The sequence below is a fragment of the Prionailurus bengalensis genome, chromosome C1 (genome assembly GCF_016509475.1).
Source record: "Prionailurus bengalensis isolate Pbe53 chromosome C1, Fcat_Pben_1.1_paternal_pri, whole genome shotgun sequence".
Taxonomy (NCBI): Eukaryota; Metazoa; Chordata; class Mammalia; order Carnivora; family Felidae; genus Prionailurus; species Prionailurus bengalensis.
This window is the reverse complement of record NC_057345.1, coordinates 111,725,329-111,744,124: the sequence shown is the minus strand read 5'-3', so window position 1 is coordinate 111,744,124 and position 18,796 is coordinate 111,725,329. Positions and strand designations below refer to the sequence as shown.

At 55.1% G+C, this 18,796-nt stretch overlaps 1 protein-coding gene across 1 annotated transcript in view; it reads left to right on the top strand.

Annotated features, from left to right (window-relative positions):
- The window catches only part of MYO7B (myosin VIIB), a 75,019-nt gene that overhangs the window by 51,732 nt on the left and 4,491 nt on the right, over positions 1 to 18,796 (top strand). Inside the window, 15 exon segments of the mRNA XM_043573361.1 lie at positions 10 to 194; positions 4,408 to 4,534; positions 5,831 to 5,950; positions 6,985 to 7,158; positions 7,758 to 7,985; positions 9,278 to 9,445; positions 12,588 to 12,705; positions 12,801 to 12,927; positions 13,936 to 14,102; positions 15,011 to 15,192; positions 16,028 to 16,158; positions 16,433 to 16,590; positions 16,784 to 16,937; positions 17,438 to 17,593; positions 18,518 to 18,623. Of these exon segments, the coding sequence (XP_043429296.1) occupies positions 10 to 194; positions 4,408 to 4,534; positions 5,831 to 5,950; positions 6,985 to 7,158; positions 7,758 to 7,985; positions 9,278 to 9,445; positions 12,588 to 12,705; positions 12,801 to 12,927; positions 13,936 to 14,102; positions 15,011 to 15,192; positions 16,028 to 16,158; positions 16,433 to 16,590; positions 16,784 to 16,937; positions 17,438 to 17,593; positions 18,518 to 18,623 (2,301 nt within the window).

Sequence of the window (18,796 nt, the reverse complement as noted above, 5' to 3'; positions counted from 1 at the left end):
AATAAGGAGAGTCACAACGGTCTGCAAATAAGGCAGAGTCACTGACTGCTGCCTTTGGGTTTCAAGGTGACCAGTCAGCTGAATATTGGAGAGGAGACATTTGATCCTGATGGCCCCATCTCAGACCGACCAATGTCCAACCTGGAGAAGGTGCACTTCATTGTGGGTTACGCCATCCTGCGGCCTAACCTCAGGTCAGTCCCCATGCAAACGACACCCCCATCTAGAGCATCAGGCCCCCTCACTGGCTCTCAGCCCATGGCCACAGCCTCCTCCTCTCCCTGCCTCCTAACACACCCTGTCCTGTCCCTGCTCCCCGTCCTGGAGCCTGCAGCCTGGGTCTGAGTATAGTAGACATTAGAACCTTTAAAGGGTCCTCGACTTCCTCTGTGTCCAGACCCATGGGTAAAAGCCACTTCTAGGAGAATAGATGTATCATGGGGTCATGATTCATTTTATAACAGGCTTTAATGCAGAGCCCTGTCAATGAGCAAATTCTTCATTTATATTATATATATATATATATATATTACTTTACAAGAATTGTATTTTCATATAAATTTTAAGAAATATGTATACTGCTCTCTCAGAGACAGACTACTATATTTTAGGGGTTCATATATTTTAGGTTATTATTTTTTACCAAATTTGGGGATTTCTTGCCATTTGTTTTTCAAATACTTTTACTATTTCATTCTCTCTCTTTCTTTTCCTTTGAATTGTAATTAAACATACGTAAGACTCCTTGATATTGTCCCTCAGGTCCCTGAGGATCAGTTCATCTTTCTTTTTTTTTTTTTTTTCCTTCTCTGTTCTTTAGACTGGATAATTTCTATTGATCTATCTTTAGATTTACTGATCTTTCCCTTGTCTACCACAATTCTGCTGTTATACCCACGTAACAATTTTTTAATTTCAGATGTTATATTTTTTAGTCCTAGAGTTTGCACTTGGTTCTTTTTATGGTTTCTGTTTCTCTGCCAAGATTTCCTATTCATTCATTCACTATGAGCATGGTGTTTTTTATGTGCTTAAACAGTGATAGGAGTTTTAAAACCTTTTCTGCTGAATCCATTATCTAGGTCATCTTGGGGTCAGTTTCTGTTGACTGCCTTTCCTCTTTTTTTTTTAACTTAAAAAAATTTTTTAATGTTTTTATTTTATTTTTGAGTGAGACAGAGATAGAGTACGAGTGGGAGAGGGGGCAGAGAGAGAGGGAGACACAGAATCTGAGGAAGGGTCCAGGCTCCGAGCTGTCAGCACAGAGCCTGATGCAGGGCTCGAACTCACGAACTGCGAGATCATGACCTGAGCTGAAGTCAGACGCTCCACCAATTGAGCCGCCCAGGTGCTCCGACTGCCTTTCCTCTTAAGAATGGTCATGTTTTTCTGTTTCCTCACACATCTAGTATTGGACTGTTATTTCCGCATAATTCTATTACTTTTGGGTTGTATCCTGGACACTGAGGATAATATGTTTAGAGACTCTGGAACCTGTTACATTCTTTCAAAGAGCGTTGGCTTTTGTTCTGACAGGCAATTAACTTGGCCATATTCGAATTCTGTCTCCCTGTGGTGAGTGGCAGATGGAATCCATGTTCAGTTATTTTAGTCTTTGCTGGGATTCCTGGAGTCTGCCCCACACATGTGTGGGTCAGGAGCCAAGCTGAAATTTGGGAAGATTTTATATGCAAAATTGAGAACTCCTCTGGTTCTCTTCACTCCGGGATTTCCCTTCTCACTTTCAACTACTGTGGACACCCCAGACTCTATCCTCTGGTTGTTTAAGCCAGTAAAGCTGCACGGTTTCTACCCAAGTTTGAGCTGCCTTCGTGACACCAACCTGGCAACTCTTCTAACTTAGTTCCATTGGTAGTACTCCCACGGTTAATCCTCAATGGCCACCACACCTTCCAAGATAGTAGACATGTATAAGCTGTGTCCAAATGAGATGCACTGTGGGTTCTTCAGATACCCCTATTAGCACTTGCACACAGTGCTGTTCTCCAGCTGGGGCTGATGCTCTCTGTGATCCATTGAGACTCCTTCTCAAATCTAGCCCCTAATTGAACATACCACAGCCTATTAGCCCTGGGATCTTCTGAAATGATGGGCTGCCTGCTTGTGTGGGATCCCATCAAGATGCTTGATTCCCAACTTCTTCCACGGCATCCTCTTAGTCAACAGGAAGGCCATCCATGCTCTACCCACCAAGCGCAGCTCTTAGCTCCTAACTGTTCTCTCTCCATCATGGGTGGCTTAGAATTCTCTAGGAAGAAGCAGATCCTAGTCTCTCATTCATGGAGGTCCCTAACTTGTGTCTCTGAGGCATACAAGTCAAGCACTCTCAAGAACTCTGTCATTGGGCCCATTCCAGTATGCTGGGATAGGCCAATGGGCTTCTGGGGCTCAGCCTACCTCAGAGAATGAGAAGGATCTCATCTCTGGTGGGGAGCCCCAATCCTATTAATAGTTCTCCTGGGGTCCCCCCAGCTCCCTGTCACTTGGAGGGAGTGGAGATGGGCCAGAGATGTCTCAACTCCTAGGAAGTGCCTTCCAGGAATCACCTGTCAAATTTTTCTTTTATGCAGCAGATGGCATGGTAACTGGACAGTTCTGCCATCTTTGATAAATTCTACAAAAATATATCTCTCTAGCATGTTGAGTATTATCATCTATTTGTCCTTGGCTCTGGGGTCTTAGTCAGATTCCAAGACAAAGCAAATGCCCACTCCACATCCAGCCATGCATTCAATAAATGTTTGTCTTTTACGTTTTTATTTAAATTCCAGTTAGTTAACTGAAGTTACAGTGTAATATTAATTTCAGGTGTAGAGTTCAGTGATTCATCACTTCCATACAACACCCAGTGCTCATCACAAGTGCCCTCCTTAGTCCCCATGCTAGTTACCCATCCCCTACCCCCACCTCCCCTCCAGCAACCCTCAGGTTGTGCTCTGTAGTTAAGAGTCTGTTTTCTGGTTTGCCTCTCTCTCTCTCTCTTTTTTTTTTTACCCCCTCCAGGTACACTTGGTTTGTTTCTTAAATTCCACATATGAAGGAAGTCATATGGTATTTGTCTTTGACTGACTTATTTGACTTAGCATAATACTCTCTAGCTCCATCCACATTGTGGCAAATGGCAATAAATGTTTATTAAGTACCTGCTCAGGGCCAAGCTTTGGCATGGGGGCTGGGGATGCAGAGGTGAGGGCAATATGTCACCGTCCTTTGGGAGCTTACCCTTTGGTTGGGGAGCGTGGGAGAAGCCAGAGACCCACAATAACTGCTTGTGCTAAGATAGGGGTCCAGTGACTGGTCATAATGCCCTCCAGGGCCAGGTGGAGTGGAAAGGAGGAGGCGGAGATGGGGGGGGGGCGGGGAGAGACAAGGAGACAGTGGCCAGGGAGATGGTGGCCAGGATTACAGAGTCCTGAAACAGCCTGAGGGGCTGGAACTCCAAGCGGTTTGTAACAGCTGAAGCATAGAGTTTGAATTCAGTTCTAAGAGAAGTAGGGAAAAGTTTTAAGAAAGAGAAGAACTGGGCACCTGGGTGACTTGTCTGTTAAACATCAGACTTCATCTCAGGTCCTGAGCTCGTGGTTTGTGAGTTCAAGCCCCGCATGGGGCTCTGTTCTGACAGTATGGAGCCTGCTTCAGATCCTCTGTCTCCCTCTCTCTCTGCCCCTCCCCTGCATGCACACCTGTGAGCTCTCTCTCTCTCTCTCTCAAAAATAAATAAACATTTTTTTGAAAAAGATGATAGAGGCTTGTGTCAGCAGGAAGGACCCAAGAGCACCCCTTCCCCAGAGAAGGCAGAGAGGAGAGGCTCATGAGCTTGTAGTAATGAGAACTGGTCAGCAGGGGAGGAATTGAGGGATTCTCCCTAGAAGTCCCGCTCCTCTCTAGTGGGAGGTTGGCTGCATTGGGAGTGGGGGAGGAGGGGGGCCTCAAGGTGAGGGAGAAGGTTGGAGATGACTTTGAGGTTGAGGAAAGAACAGATCTGGTTAGGCTGGGCCCCTGAGGGCAGGGCTGTGACCAGAGAGCCCTGGGCACTCCCTGCACCTACACCCCACCCCCAGGTGGAGGACCAAGGTCTTCTGAGCAAGACTGGGTGAGGGAGGGGGCAAAGGCCCGAAGTATGAGGTAGGAGGTGAGGTCCAGTGGGAGTGGGCCAGTGGGAGTGCCTGGAGTCTTGGAAAGACATTGGAGGTAGCACAGTCCCAGGAGATGGCAGGGCCCAGGGTGGGCCAGGGGTGTGGCAGGGGAGCCCAGCAAATGCAGTTGGAGGTGAGGGGACTGCAGGTCACTGTGGGGACAAGACCCCACCTGGGGGCACAGAAGGACTTGTGCCCAGGCAGCTGTGTCTCCTCTCCCCACCCAGAGCCAGTGGTGTGTGTCTTTCAGGGATGAGATTTACTGCCAGATCTGCAAGCAGCTGTCGGAGAACTTCAAAATGAGCAGCCTGGCCCGGGGCTGGATCCTGCTCAGCCTTTGCCTCGGCTGCTTCCCACCCTCCGAGAGGTTCATGAAGGTGGGGAGGATGCAGGGCAGGGGCTGGAGGGGAGCAGGTTGTAGCGGGAGCATAGGTTGGCTCTGGGCTCTGAAGCACATCCAGAAATCCCAGCCCCTGGCCGATTCTCTTGCTCCTGCAGGCCAGCGTGGGCAGCAGTGCCTTCTAGGCCTCAGTTTCCCCATCTGTAAAAGAGGACCTTCGACCTGGTTCCTTCCAGCCCTCCTTCAGGGTCTACAGGCCACTCCACTGGGCTCAGGAACCGGGACGGCTCTTCTGAGGAGACAGTGAGGTGGTAGAAGAAACGTGCATTGAAAAGACGAAGATGTTTCGGGAGTGGGCGCCAGCTGGGGACCGGCTGCAGCGTTCTCCCTCTAGTCCTTAGAACTAAACGTGGAGCTGGGGGTTGACAGGTGCTCCCAGGTGTCAGAAGCCCCAGACCTCGCTATTTAATATCCTTTTTGGTTCTGATTATAAAAGTAATATGCAGGAAATGCAGAAAGTCTAAAAAGAAAAGTCCTCTCCTCATCCAGAGGTAACTTCCGTCGATTCTGGCCACTGTAACATACAGCGTCATACTTGTGATCACACAGGATCACACAGGCATCCCGTCGGGGACAGCAGGAGGCGTGTGCACTGGGCCGCTCCTGACACCAGCAGACTCCTCCAGTCTTTTTGTGAGACAAAACGATTTCCAACGCGTTTTATCAAACGTGTTTTAAGTAACGACCCTCCTGCATTTTTCGCTTATCTCCGTAAGAGTCTTCTCAGGGTGTGAACTTTTCCCAGATGCCAACTTTAATGCCATGTATCTAGAGCCATCCCAGAGAGTATTTAACATGCTGATGGACATTTAGGGCCCATCTTCCAATTTCTCATCACCATACGCACCAGTTAAAACATAGATATAAAGATCGGTTTGAATTACTGGGTCAAAAAGGATGTGCATTTTTATACCATGCACTATTTAAAACATTGACAAACCGGTCCTCAGAAATGTACCAGTTTACATTCCCTCTCATGGTGTGTGAGAGTACCCAAACAGACCTTTGCCAACACTGAATATTATTATTTTATTTTTTTCCTGATTTATTGAGGTATAATTGACATATAACCTTGTTTAAATTTAAGGCATACAATATAGTGATTTTATGTAGGAATATGTTGCAAAATTATTACCACAATAAGGGCAGTGAACACGTTCATCACCTCACTTAGCTCCAATTGGGGTTATGATTTTTGGAACCTGTGTGGGTAGGAGGTGGAACTGGCCTCTGTCCTAAGTGTCTCCCTCTCCTTCCCTTCCTCACCCACCAGTATCTGCTGAACTTCATTGGTAAAGGGCCGGCTGGATACGGGCCCTTCTGTGCAGAGCGCCTGAGACGCACCTATGCCAACGGGGTGCGCACAGAGCCCCCCGCCTGGCTGGAGCTACAGGTAGGGGGCAGCAGGGGCGGGAGACCATCTGTGGGGGTGGTGCCAGCCCCCGTGGTTCCTCCAGCACCTGCCAGCAGTAAGTGTGTCCTCTGGGCCTCTCCATCTCTCATCGTACCTTCTGTGCCTGTGGTCCCTATGCATCACGCCTGGGCTCGGCCTCCCCAGGCATGGCCCAGGCTTCAAAAGTGCCCTCCCCACATCTTTAGGGACCTACTAGCTCAAGGAGAAAGTAACTTTTAGCCTTATGGTGTGAATGCTAATTGGGCAAAATATTGCCCCTCCCAAGGGCATTTGCATTTTATTAAGAAGACAGTGATCATTCCAAGGTGGGCATCCTTGGTGGCATTGCTATTTGTGTCATCTGTGAGTTTTTGCAGTGTCCTCGGGAAGAGTCATGGAGACACAGGCAGGGTTCAGGGGGCCCATGGGTCCTGGAAGGCACTCACTCCCTGGACCCTGTGGTACCCTATACCAGGGGTCACCTCCTGCCCCACCCTGCGACACAAGTCCAGGGCCCGCCTCTTCTCCCTCATCTACCTGCTCGGTGCCTGGGCCCTGGAGTTGCACATGAACTTGGAGCAGCTGTGTGGATGTGGTCATACCCTGTTGTGCACAGAGAGGAACAGTGGCTTCCACGGACCCAAAATGTCTCAGAGTTCAGGACTTTGAGATTTCCAAGAGCTTTTCTGACCTTCTGTGATTCTGAGCCACTTAACCTCACCAAAGCTCAGGGTTCTCATGTTAAAATGGGACCTTCTGCCTGCAGGCTGCACTCCATAGACCACTGAGGGAGACTTGGAGAAGCACACAAACTAGTGGACACACCAGACAACATTGCCCTTGCCCTGGCCAGGTCCATCAGTTCGGCAGCGAGCATCTGCTGGCCAGAACTTTAACTCTGTGCTGAGCCGGCTGGGGCTGCAGCAGGCCTGGTGCTCAGGAGCCCACAGGGATGGGCCAACAGGGGCTTGGGGACAGGAGGGATGGTGAGTTGGTCTCCAGGACCGAGGGCCTGAGTCTTCATCTGTCCCCAGGCGGTCAAGTCCAAGAAGCACATCCCAATCCACGTCATCTTGGTGACTGGGGAGAGCCTGATTGTCATGGTCGACTCTGCCTCGACGTCTCGGGAAGTCTGCCTGCACATTGCCCACAGGCAGGGCCTCAGTGACCACGTGGGCTTTTCTCTCCAGGTTGCCGTGTACAACAAGGTACTGCCAGCTGTCCCGACCATCCCCCACCTCCCTCATACACCCAGGCCAGCTCAAGCCCTCACACCATGTCACCCTGGCCACTCCTGCCCCTACCAGATGCCAAACACACACACACACACACACACACACACACATTTTGTAGGTCCCCTGCCACACCTGAGCAGCCCACACATAGACCAGGCACTCACACATCCTACTCCAGCCCCCCTTGTACCAGAGAGCCAGACTCCTATGCCCGAGAATTGGAGGGTCACACCAACACAGTCCTACCTGAACCTCATATCATCTCCCGGCCAGAGTCTCTCACCCCCATGTCCACAGCCTCTGACTCAGACACACTCAGGCCGACCAACCAATCCAACCAACCAGCCCTAGCACGCCAGCCTTGGGCATCAATCCCTGCCTGCTTTGGGAGGGGGCCGGTAGGGAGGTGTGTTTCAGAGTGACAGGCAGGCCATGCCCCCATGTGGAAAAACCCCTCAGGCTCTCAGAGGACCAGCTGAGCACACCCTTCCACCCACGTGTCCTGAGGGTGTCCCCACGAGGCCTGGCACACAGCAGTTGCTAACCCCCACTACCCCTAATTCTGGCCTCAGTTCTGGTCCCTGGGCAGCGGGCGCGACCACGTGATGGATGCGGTGGCCCAGTGTGAGCAGCTGGCCCGGGAGAGGGGCGAGAACGAGCGCCAGTCACCCTGGCGCATCTACTTCCGGAAGGAGTTCTTCACCCCCTGGCACAACTCCCAGGAGGACTCCATCAGTACCCAGCTCATTTACCGCCAAATCCTGCACGGGGTTTGGTCTGGCGAGTACAGCTTTGAGAAGGTGAGGGGACACCATAGGTACCAGGGCCCCGTGACGGAACCATCAGACAACCTAGAGAAGCACCATATTCCAGGGCAGGCCTGGGCTGTGGCCTGCAGGGAGGACCCTGTGGAAGAGTATGTGGGGATATGGAGAAGCAGGAGGCAGACACCAGGAACAGGCTCTCGGAGTGCAAGTCCCCGGGCCCCTCTGTGGGGTGTGCAGCTGTCCCCTCCCAGCCCGGCCCCCATTTCCTCCTCCCTTGGACCACAGGTTTGCTCAGGCCTCTGAGCTCCTTTGCCCCAGCAGCAGGCAGGGGAGGCCTCCCATTGGCCTCAGGCTCGCCTGGCTTCACCACGGTGGCTATTTGTGGGGCAGCAGGAAGGCGGCCTTACTGCCCTAGTGCTCAAGATCGAGGCCCACCTCTGCCTCATCCTGACAGAGGGACCTTGGAATATTATGTCACCTCTGAGGCTCAGGCCCTCTGGAAAGTGCAGAGAGGAGCGAGGGCTCTTTGTATGGTTGCAGGAACCCAGGGAGGGGAGTCGTGTGACCTTCCTGTGCCTGAGTCAGGAGGACCCTGCTCTGAGGCCTGCAGCAACCCTGGAGGCCTGCCTGCAATGGAGCAGTGGGCAAGAAGAGGCAGGGACAGGACAGAAAGGCCCCAGAGATCCTGGCAGTTGGGTGGCTCTGCAAGGTTTGGTCTCCCGGAGAGAACAGGGCTGCCCGGTTCCCGTAGAGCCCTGGGGACAGGGGACCCTGCCCAGTGCTGGGCCATGCTGGTGCCTTATACGGGATCCTGCCCAAATGAATCCTTGCAGACACCCTAGGGAGGCCACTGGTGACAAGTGAGCACTGGCTAAGACAGGGTAGAGGCCTTGCCCACATTTACCCTACTCAGACAGCAATGTTAGGGCTCCCCATGTTAGGGTCCCAATGTTAGGATCCCCCCTCCCCAAGCCTCAGGGCTCCCTCCCCCCACACTCACTGTCTACCTGAGGGTTGGGAGAGTGGCATGGGAGAGGGAGGGTCACCCCTTGTTCTCAGGCAGAGGGCCTGCAGGGCTCAGGCCAAGGCTGCTGGGAAGTTACAGCTGCCAGCAGGACAGCGGCCTACTGGGGCCCAGTTGGCACACCGGGGTTCCAGTGTGTTGGGGAAGGGATAGGTCCCGCCCAACACAGGTAACAGGATGGGGCGCTCACATTCCTGGTTCTCACCCGGATGTTTGCAGCGAGAGCTGGGGCACGGCGGGGGCATCCTGCAGGAGGCCATGCCTCCCCACTTGCAGCCACGTTTTCTCCCGGCCCGTGCAGGAGGAAGAGTTGCTGCAGCTGCTGGCCCGGCACTGCTACGTGCGGCTCGGCGCCTCCCTGCGGAGCGAGGCCATCCAGGAGCTGCTGCCCAGCTGCGTCCCCTCCAGGCTGTACAAGACCAAGCCACCGGAGAAGTGGGCCAGCCTCGTCACCGCCGCCCACGCCAAGGTCAGCCTCGGCGGAGCCTGGGCACACACACGGGGCGTGCGGCCTCCTTCGGAGCCAAGGGGGGTGCGGCGTGTAAAGGGTTGGAGGCCCCCGCAGGACAGCGGGAGACCTTGACTCCCAGTGAGCTGGCTGCATCTCTCGAGGGCGGAGTCATCCTCTGGAGTCCCGCTCCCCAATCACAGACCCACCCCACTGGCCAGATGGCGTCTCAGGGGCGTCGGGGAAGCTCCCGCCCACGCTCCTGTCCACTGCAACCTCCACCTCTGGCACAGGTGGGCGTCCGCAGCTGCCAAGCACACGCTGCGCCCGTGCCCTGGGTGCAGGCCCTGCACGGCGGGGAGGGCTGCGTCTTCTACCCCCGCCCTTCGGCCTGCTCCATGTGGACGGGGCTCCTCCTGGGGGCTCACGCCTCCAACTCCCCCACAACACACAGGATCACCCACACCGGTGCGGGTTTCCGCGGCTCCCTGAACATCACCCCACGAGGGGACAGCAAAGACACACCATCTGATTCACAGTCCTCCTGCTGTCCCCTCTCTCCAGCACCAACAGGGACAGCCCTCCCCAAACCTGCCCCCCATCAAAACCTCCTTCCTTCCAGGGTGCCGGGCTGGGCAGCGTGGCCTGAGGACACCACTCGCTGTCGCTGTCGCTGCCGCTGCAGGAGAGCTATGCATGTATGGGGGGGGGGGGGGGCAGAACTGCCCTTTGGTTAATTTCTGCGTCCACCTCAATTATCCCTGTGGCACTATAGACCAAGAAAGGGCAGGACAGGGATCAGGGAAGAAGGCAGCACAATGCCTGCTTCTTAGGGGCTGACAGCCCAGCAGCAGGGACATGAGCCCCAGGTGGGTTCAGGCAGCAGGGGCCCTTCAAGTTCAGAGAAGGGTGGTGAGCATGGCCAAGCCACATAATCTCTGCAGGAAAGGGGGGCGGGTCCCCCAAGTGGGCCCATGGACAAGGGTCCTGTGCACTTGTGGTTTGGGAAGTGCAGCTTGCCCTGTCCTGCTCTTTAGGGATTCACGGTGCATAGCTATTTATGAAAGGCTCTGACAAGTCCTGCCTTAGAGAAGCAAGCCTGATAGTTTTACTGACATTTCCCAGACATATTTGACCACAGAACCTAAAGGTTTAGCATCTTTTGGAAACAGTTCTTGGTGATAGGAATTTGGGGAAGCAAAGCCCACTTGGTGGTTTTTGGTGTTTCCCAGCTTGAGTGAATGTGTTTGCAGGAGAGAGGTCATGGGCTTTTAGTGCTCATATGAGGGAAGGACCAGGGGCTTACATGAACCCAAATGAACATGAGTAAGAAGTGGCTTTGTAGTTTAGGAAGGGAGAGTTGGGGTGAGGATAAAGAATTAGGAAATGTTACCCAACCACTTTTTTCCAAAGTGAACATACTGACTTTTTTCGTTACACCACTTAAAACATGTATGTTACCAAATGCATTAAAAAATACAGACATGTACAAACAGAAAAGTGAAATCACCAATAATTTATCAATGAGATCATCACTCTTAGCATTGTGGGATAGATTCTTCCAGACTATATTCATGGGTACACCACTGAGAAATGAATATGATTAGAGAGAAGTAATACACCTTTAAAAGAATAAACATAGGCTTATATGGCAACTGCTTCTTCACTTAGCCACATAGCAAGGGGCCATATTTCCATGTCTCAAAATACTAATCTTCATACTCTTTTCCCTTTTTTTCTCTTTTCCTTCATGTTCATTTTTAATGGCTGCATAGTACTAAAGTAATGCATTATAATTTACTGATTCCTGTTGATGAATGTTAAGGTCATTCCCCATTTTTCATTATTATTTTTTTTTTACAGAAGTCACTTTTTTTAAGTTTATTTATTTTGAGAGAGAGGGAGAGAGCACATGCACATGCGAGTGGGGGAGGGGAGAGAGAGAGAGAGAGAGAGAGAGAGAGAATCTGAAGCAGACTCTGTGCTGTCAGCATGGTCTGACGCAGGGCTCAATCCCATGAACTATGAGATCATGACCTGAGTGGAAATCAAGAGTTGGATGCTTAATCTACTGAGTCACCCAGGCTTCCCCCCTCCAACCACTTTTCATTTTTAACAATGAACCACTTTGTAGTTTTATATACTTGATGGTTATTCGCCAGGATAAGTTCCTCGGCAGGGGATCTCAAAGGGTATGAACATTCTAAGGTGCTTGATACTGTGGCATGTTGCCAGATCACCCTTCAGATATGAGGCTTGGATTTACATTCCACAATCCAGGGTATGAATGGTACCCAACCACTTTTTTAAACTAGCAACAAGAGAAATAACATTTTATTCGACCAATAGTAAAAAGAAAGTTCAGCTGGACACTGTAGCCAGCTACCGACACAGAGCAGTGGAGACAAGAAGAGGAGAGGGAAAGGGTGGAGAAGAAGTTGAGAAAGAGGGAGGGAGGAACGTGGACTGGGGGCAAGTTGACACGATCTCTGAGAGGTGGCTCCCAGATAGGCAGCAGAGCTCTAGAAAAGACAGACAGGGAGAGGTCCCAAGGGCACGGAGACACACGCCAAGACAGGCCTCCTGCACGAAGTGAGACACAGGCCCATCAGGCACATGTTGGCGGGAGCAGGCCCACCTCAGCCTTCCATGCCTGACCTATGGCCCTCTGGCGCCCTGATGCCCAAGAGGGGCAAGCCTTTTTCCCTTCTCAAAACCACCTGTGAAATGGGGCACCTGGGTGGCTCAGTGGGTTAAGCAACCGACTTTGGCTCAGGTCATGATCTTGCAGTTTGTGAGTTCAAGCCCCACGTTGGACTCTATGCTGACAGCTCAGAGCCTGGAGCCTACTCCAGATTCTGTGTCTCCCCCTCTTTCTACCCCTGCCCTGCTCATGCTCTGTGTCTCTCTGTGTCTCAATAATAAACGTTAAAAAAAATTTTTTTTTTTTAAAACACCCTTGAAAGGTCCTCTGCCAGGGTGGGTGAAGTAGGGCTATGCCCGCCTCCCCAGCAGCCTTCACCAGCACTGGCCTTTCTTAGAGGCTTCACAGAACAATCCAGCAAATGAGCACCATGACACCGGGCCCCTGATTCAATAAGGGGAATCCGGGGTTGCGTAAGAGATAAGTGACGGAGGTAACCCATTGTGTCTGCCCCTGCAGGCGCAGTACACCCAGAAGCAGGCAAAGCCACTGGCCGTGCAGGAGCAGGTGGTGGAGGCCGCCCGCCTGCAGTGGCCGCTGCTCTTCTCCAGGCTCTTTGAGCTCACCACACTGTCTGGTAAGGGGGCCTGATGGAGGGGAAGGGGGTGCAGGCAGAGCCCCCCCACCCCCTGGGGCAAGCCTAAGCTTCACGACCCTGTCCTCCCCGGCCAGGCCCCCGACTGCCCAAGACTCAGCTGATCTTGGCTGTCAACTGGAAGGGGATGTACTTCATGGACAAGAAGGAGAAGATGCTCCTAGAACTCTCTTTCCCAGAGGTCATGAGTCTGATCACCAACAGGTGGGTGTCCCAAGGGAAGATGCCCCAAATCTCTTTCCTCACAACCTTAGTTGGTCCTTGGGGGCTCCGGGAGAGACAGGGAGAGAGGGAGGCACATGTCCCTGGGTGCCCGGCTAGAGCACAGGGGTGACGATGGACATGTGCAGCGTGGTGGCCACTGGACTCGGGACCCCACCCTGTCCTGCTGCTGGGCCAGTACTGCCCGCTAAGTACTGCATCTGCGAGTGAGGCATTGTTCTCTCAGGCTTCTCTTGAAACCCAGATCCACCTGGAAGGGGGCACAGAAGCTTGTAGCCTTTTGGGTGTGCATTCACTTACAGGCTGTCCCTTCTCATGGGTAAGAACTGGTCACACGGAAAGTGCGGCCCATCTGAGAGAGGAAGTGAAGACCAGGGGCTGGGTGTGTGGCAGGGTGGCCGTGCAGGCCAGGCTGGGCCTCGGACCCCCCCACCCCCACGGCTCTGCATGGCTCTCATCTTCTGAGAATACCCCCAGCCCTTTGGGAAGGCCTGCCTGTGCCCCGCCAGGGCCCCTTGGTTAAAGCATACCCCAGTGTGCCATGACCATCATTATTGTTACCCGTGTGCGGGGCACACAGTGGCCACCACTTACTCAGGCTGACCGTGCGGGGTGCCCGTCCCCACGACATCACCCACTCTGCAGATGAATAAAGTAAGACATGGGAGGCTGAGTAGCTGGCCCAAGCTCACCAAGACTGGTGCCCCATTTCAACTCCAATGTTCTTTGCCATGTCCCTGTGGTGGCCCTATGCACCAACCACCTGACTGCCCACTCAGAGCTGAGCCCAGAGGCTCGCTGCCTTTGAAGCCTAAAGGACCCTGAGCTCTGGGTGTCATTTGCCCACTGCACGCAGTGGTCCCTCGGCTCAGACCTTGGTTCTGGCCAAGTCGTCTGTAACGAGGCAGGGGGGACCTCTGAGGCAGCTGGGGGCTGGAGTGGGAAGGGTGGAAGAGGCCAGCAGTCATGTTGTACCCTTTGTCCCCTCAGGGAGGCCCAGGGTGGGCAGAGGCTGTTACTGTCCACACTGCACCAAGAGGAGTACGAATTCATGTCCCCCAGCAGTGTGGCCATCGCTGAGCTGGTGGCCCTGTTCCTGGATGGCTTGAAGGAGAGGTCCGTGTTTGCCATGGCCCTGCAGGACAGGAAGGCCACAGGTGCCCAGCCAGGCGGGAGCAGGGTGTGGTGAGGGGGCCAATGCTGTGGTCAGGGGGAAGGTGGCTGGCTCATCCCCATGTCTCAGCGGCCATACAGCAGGGCTCCGGGAGGGACCCGAGCAGAGAGAGAGAGAGACAGAGGGCTACAAAGCACGGTCGGGGACAGCTTTGGGCAAAGCCCTCCCTTGTACAAAATGAGGGGCTTAAGGAGGTGGTCTCAAACCCCCCCAGAGGGGAAGCTAGTTGAGGACTGGACACTGTAGGAAGCTCAGGAAAGGGTCCACATCCTCCACCCTGCAAAGAACGGCCCAGCCACCAGTCTGACCTTTCAACACCCCACAGCCACGCTGTTATCCCACTTACAGACCGAACCAGAGGCTCGGACAAGGGAAGCAACTTGTCCAGGGTCATAGCTCAGGGGTGGGGGACCGAGCCCTGGCAGTCTAGTTGTTGGCCCACCTTTCCTGCAAGCCAGCACTCCAGCAAGAGCAGAGCACTCCTGGGAGTTGGGAGGGAGTACGGAGGCTCCCTCGGATGGAGAGGAAGGGGCTGTGCATCCAGGTCTTACAGCAGGAAAAAGTGCCCAGAAACATTATCCCTTTTGCCCATTCTATCCCTACAACTGCCCAAGAGGGAGGGATTATTATGTCCTCCCAGAGGAGGACACAGGCTCAGGGGGCGTCACGACACTCAGAGCCTGTCCCCCGAAGCTAGGGCCGCAGCTGAGCTCCCTAGCCCCTGCCTGCCCGGGCCTGGGAATCTGGCCAACTGCTCAGCCTCACAGTGGCTTTGGGCCCACCGCTCTGCCAAAAGAGACAACCCCTACAATGCCAACCCGGTCTCTGGCCTCTGTATAGCCCTTGGTAAGTGGTGGCTTTTCTGCCCCCATGTGTGACCTGGGATTGCAGAGGATGCCACCATCCTGCCCTTCAAGAAAGGGGACCTGCTGATCCTGACAAAGAAGCAGGGGCTGTTGGCCTCTGAGAACTGGACCCTGGGTCAGAACGACAGGACGGGCAAGACGGGGCTGGTGCCCACGGCCTGTCTCTACGCCATCCCAACGGTCACCAAGCCCTCGGCACAGCTGCTGGTAACTCACACGCCCATCCATCCTCAGCCCGGGACCCTGTGGGCACATGGGGAGGTGACCTGGTTGCTAGCCCTTACCCCACCTTGCAGAGAGCCAGGAGGGTCACCTGGGCCTCAGGTCTGCTCTGCCAGCCCTGTCATCCCTCTGCAGTGCCCATGAAGCTGGCATGGTGCTTGGCACTTCATAGATGCTCCCATGACAGTGCATCCTGGTAACAAACCCATTCCCCCAACCCCCACCAGCCTGGCTTAAACCTGACCCACCCAAGGGGGCCCAGGTCTCCCTACTGCCAGGTACTACCCACCCCAGCCCCCAAAACCAGCCCCAGGATTCGCACACTGAGTGCCAGCTGTGTGCCCCGTGCACTGCAGCACTGAACACAAGAGCGACTCCGCCCTCAAGGAGCCTTTTAGCAAACTGTTAGCTGACGGCAAGTATGCAAAGTAACTCCAAGAAGCATCACTGGCTGTCCTAGGAGCGAATAATAGGGTAGGGGCTCACTTGTCCAAGAAGGCATCCCTGAGGAAGTGACATTTGTGCTGTGGCCTGAAGCGCTCAAGGAACCAGGCAGGCAGGGCCAGGGTGAGAGGCGCCCCTGACAGGTGCTCTGGGGAAGGGGAGCAGGGTGGGTCTGAGAAGCCCTCCCAAGGGAAAGGAACAGGCCTGGAGACATTGAGTCACGGGTCAATGTCGTGGGTCACACAGCAGGTGACACAGGAGGGGTAGGCCCAGGCCTGTACATCCCTGTGGTCAGCCCCTCCCATGGCACTGGAGCAACCAGGCCTGTGGGGAGGGCCTCGTGGGCAGTGGAACCCACAGACCTGTGCTTCCACAGAGCTTGCTGGCCATGTCACCAGAGAAGCGGAAGCTGGCAGCCCAGGAGGGGAGGCCCCCAGAGCCACTACCTGAAGAGCAGTCCAAGGAGAAGCCACACACCCTGGAGGAATTCTCCTACGAGTTTTTTAGGTGCTCACTCAGGCCTCCACCAGGCCCCTTCAGCCCCTCTGTGCTCCCTGGGGGTTACAGGGAGGCCGTGGAAGCAGGTGCAGTGTCCACCTGGCCTCCCTGGGAAAAGAGGGGACTCTGTGAGCCTCCCACAGCCACCCTGGGAGGGCAGGGAGCATGAGTCTGAGTCTGTCCCCCAGTAGTGCACACACAGTACGCAGGTGGGGAGAGGAGGGAGAAGCTTGGGCAGACAGGGCTTGAGAAGGGCCCTCACATCAGCCTTTATTCCTGACAGGGACCCAGAGAAGGAGACAGTCAGCAGGGCCATGCTCCCCCTGGCCCGGACCCGGGGCCACCTGTGGGACCACTCGTCTGAGCCACTGAGGCAGCCTCTGCTCAAGCGCGTCTATGCCAACACTGAGCTTCGGGACCCTGCCTGTCAGATCTTCATCGATATCCTTCCCCAGCCAGCCTGCCCCAGCTCTGGGCCAACCCCACAGCCACCCTGGGAAGGGCACAGGCCCCACTGAGCACAGGGCAGAGGCAACATGCAGCTCGCGGGGCCTGTCGAGGGTCAGAGTGGGACCAGGGCCAGGGTCAGAGGTAATAGGCAGCCATGATGGCACATCCTCCTTGACAGCCACACCCATCCTCCGGTACATGGGGGACTACCCTTCTCGCCAGGCCTGGACGCCCGTGGATCTCACCAACCAGATCTTCTCGCTGGCCCTCCAGGAGTCAGCCCTGCAGGATGAGGTCTACTGCCAGATCCTGAAGCAGCTGACACACAACACCAGGAGGTCTGCTGGGGACGGGCTGGGGCCAGAGGCCCCCGGGCTCCGTGCCCAGACCCCCTCAGTCTTTGCCCTAGTCCCCAGAGGCTGCCCATGGGTCAGAGCGGGAGGCAGTAGCTCATGGGCACTACCCAGCCTGCCCAGGCACTGACAGCAACAGTGGGAAGGCCAGGACACCCCTCTCTCCTGCTAACTTCCTGGGGGTGGTCAAAGCTGGGAGGAAAATGGACCTGCCGTGGGCCCTACCTGCCCCCACCCTTTCTTCCTTGCGACCTGGACACACCATGGGCTCCCTACACCTCCGTTGCCTCCACCAAACAAATGGGTGCAGGGAGACCCCCTCCCCATCTTGTGTGTGTGAAAGCCTTTGAGGCCTGAGGCAGCCGGGTGGCAGGCTTCCTCGCCCACGGCCCCAGGTGGGCCTCATGTCCCTCTCCCTGAGACACCTGGTGGGCTGGGGCCTTCTGGGGGGCCCTTCCTGGCCTGACAGGCGCTGCCACCTCCAGGTACAGCGAGGAGCGTGGCTGGCAGCTGCTGTGGCTCTGTACCGGCCTCTTCCCTCCTGGCAAGGCACTGCTGCCCCATGCTCAGAAGTTCATAGACACTCAGAGGAGGAAGCCGCTGGCCCCTGACTGCAGCCGCCGCATCCAGAGGATCCTGAGGTGAGCCCACCAGTGCTCGCTCCCTCGGGAGAGTCTGCCTGTCGATGCTGAGGGGCCTGTCCAGCCTTTCCAGAGCTCATGGGCCAGTGTGGACACTTGTCAGTGGAGCCAGACTCTGTGTCTTCTCCGGTAGCTCATGTCCATTTAAGAGTGCAGGACCAGGCCTCCAGCAACCTGGGCAAAGGCTGGAGAGCAAGGCTCAGGGGCGACCTGAGAGGCCTCGGTGGTCAGTGGGGGCTTCTGGCAAGCTTAGTCTTGGCCATGAGCTCTCTCTACCCTAATAGCTGCCTTCCCAGGGCACAGAGGGAACTGCCTGGAGGCCAGAGCAGGACCTCAATGCCCCAAGCCACCCCAAAGCCCAGCCCAGCCCAGCTACGAGGCCAGTCTCTGCCAATCCATATGGCCAGCCCTCCTGTGTTTGGGCAATACTTCCTGGGCTCTGTCTTGGTTCTCATCCACACCACCCACCCTGTCTGGCTTGGCCTCCTGTGGCTGTGGGAGAGTTCGTTGGCCATGATTGTGGAGGAGGAGGTGGGTGCCCTCAGAGAGACCCTGTGGGGGTCCCTGACCCCTACCTGATACCCATGCTGTGTGAGAATGAGAACACAACTTGCCCTAGCCACTGGTGCTCTCCACCCAGGAAGCTCTGGGTCAGCCCAGGTCCCCTCCCCCATGTGTGTCCCAGGCCTTCCCAAACTCCTCAGAGCTACAGGTCACCTGGAAAGTGAGTCCAGGCTGGCCTCTGCTGCTTCCTCTGGGCCTGGTGCTGAGCCCCCCTGAGTACCCTGTCCTCCACTGGAGTGGTGGAGTTCTTTATTGTGTGTCTGGCACACAGTTTAGCTTGGGGGCTGGTGGCCAGGGCCCGGCCTGGGCCGGGCTGGGGGTGGCAGGGTGCCATGCTCAGTAATCACTGTCCTGCTCTAGGACAGGGCCCCGGAAACAGCCCCCACACCCGGTGGAGGTAGAGGCTGTGGAGCAGAACATCACCCGCATCTGCCACAAGATCTGCTTCCCCAATGACACTAGTGAGGTGAGCCTCCCGCCCAAGGTGCTGGCTTCCCAGGCTCCTGGCCTATAGCCCACAGCAAAGCCCCTCCCCACCTTGTAGACAGACGCTGTTTTCAGGGCTACAGTGAACCTCCTGCCCCTGCATCTGCCCCAGAAACTGTCTGCTGTGCCCTCGCTGGTGCCCCACAGACATTA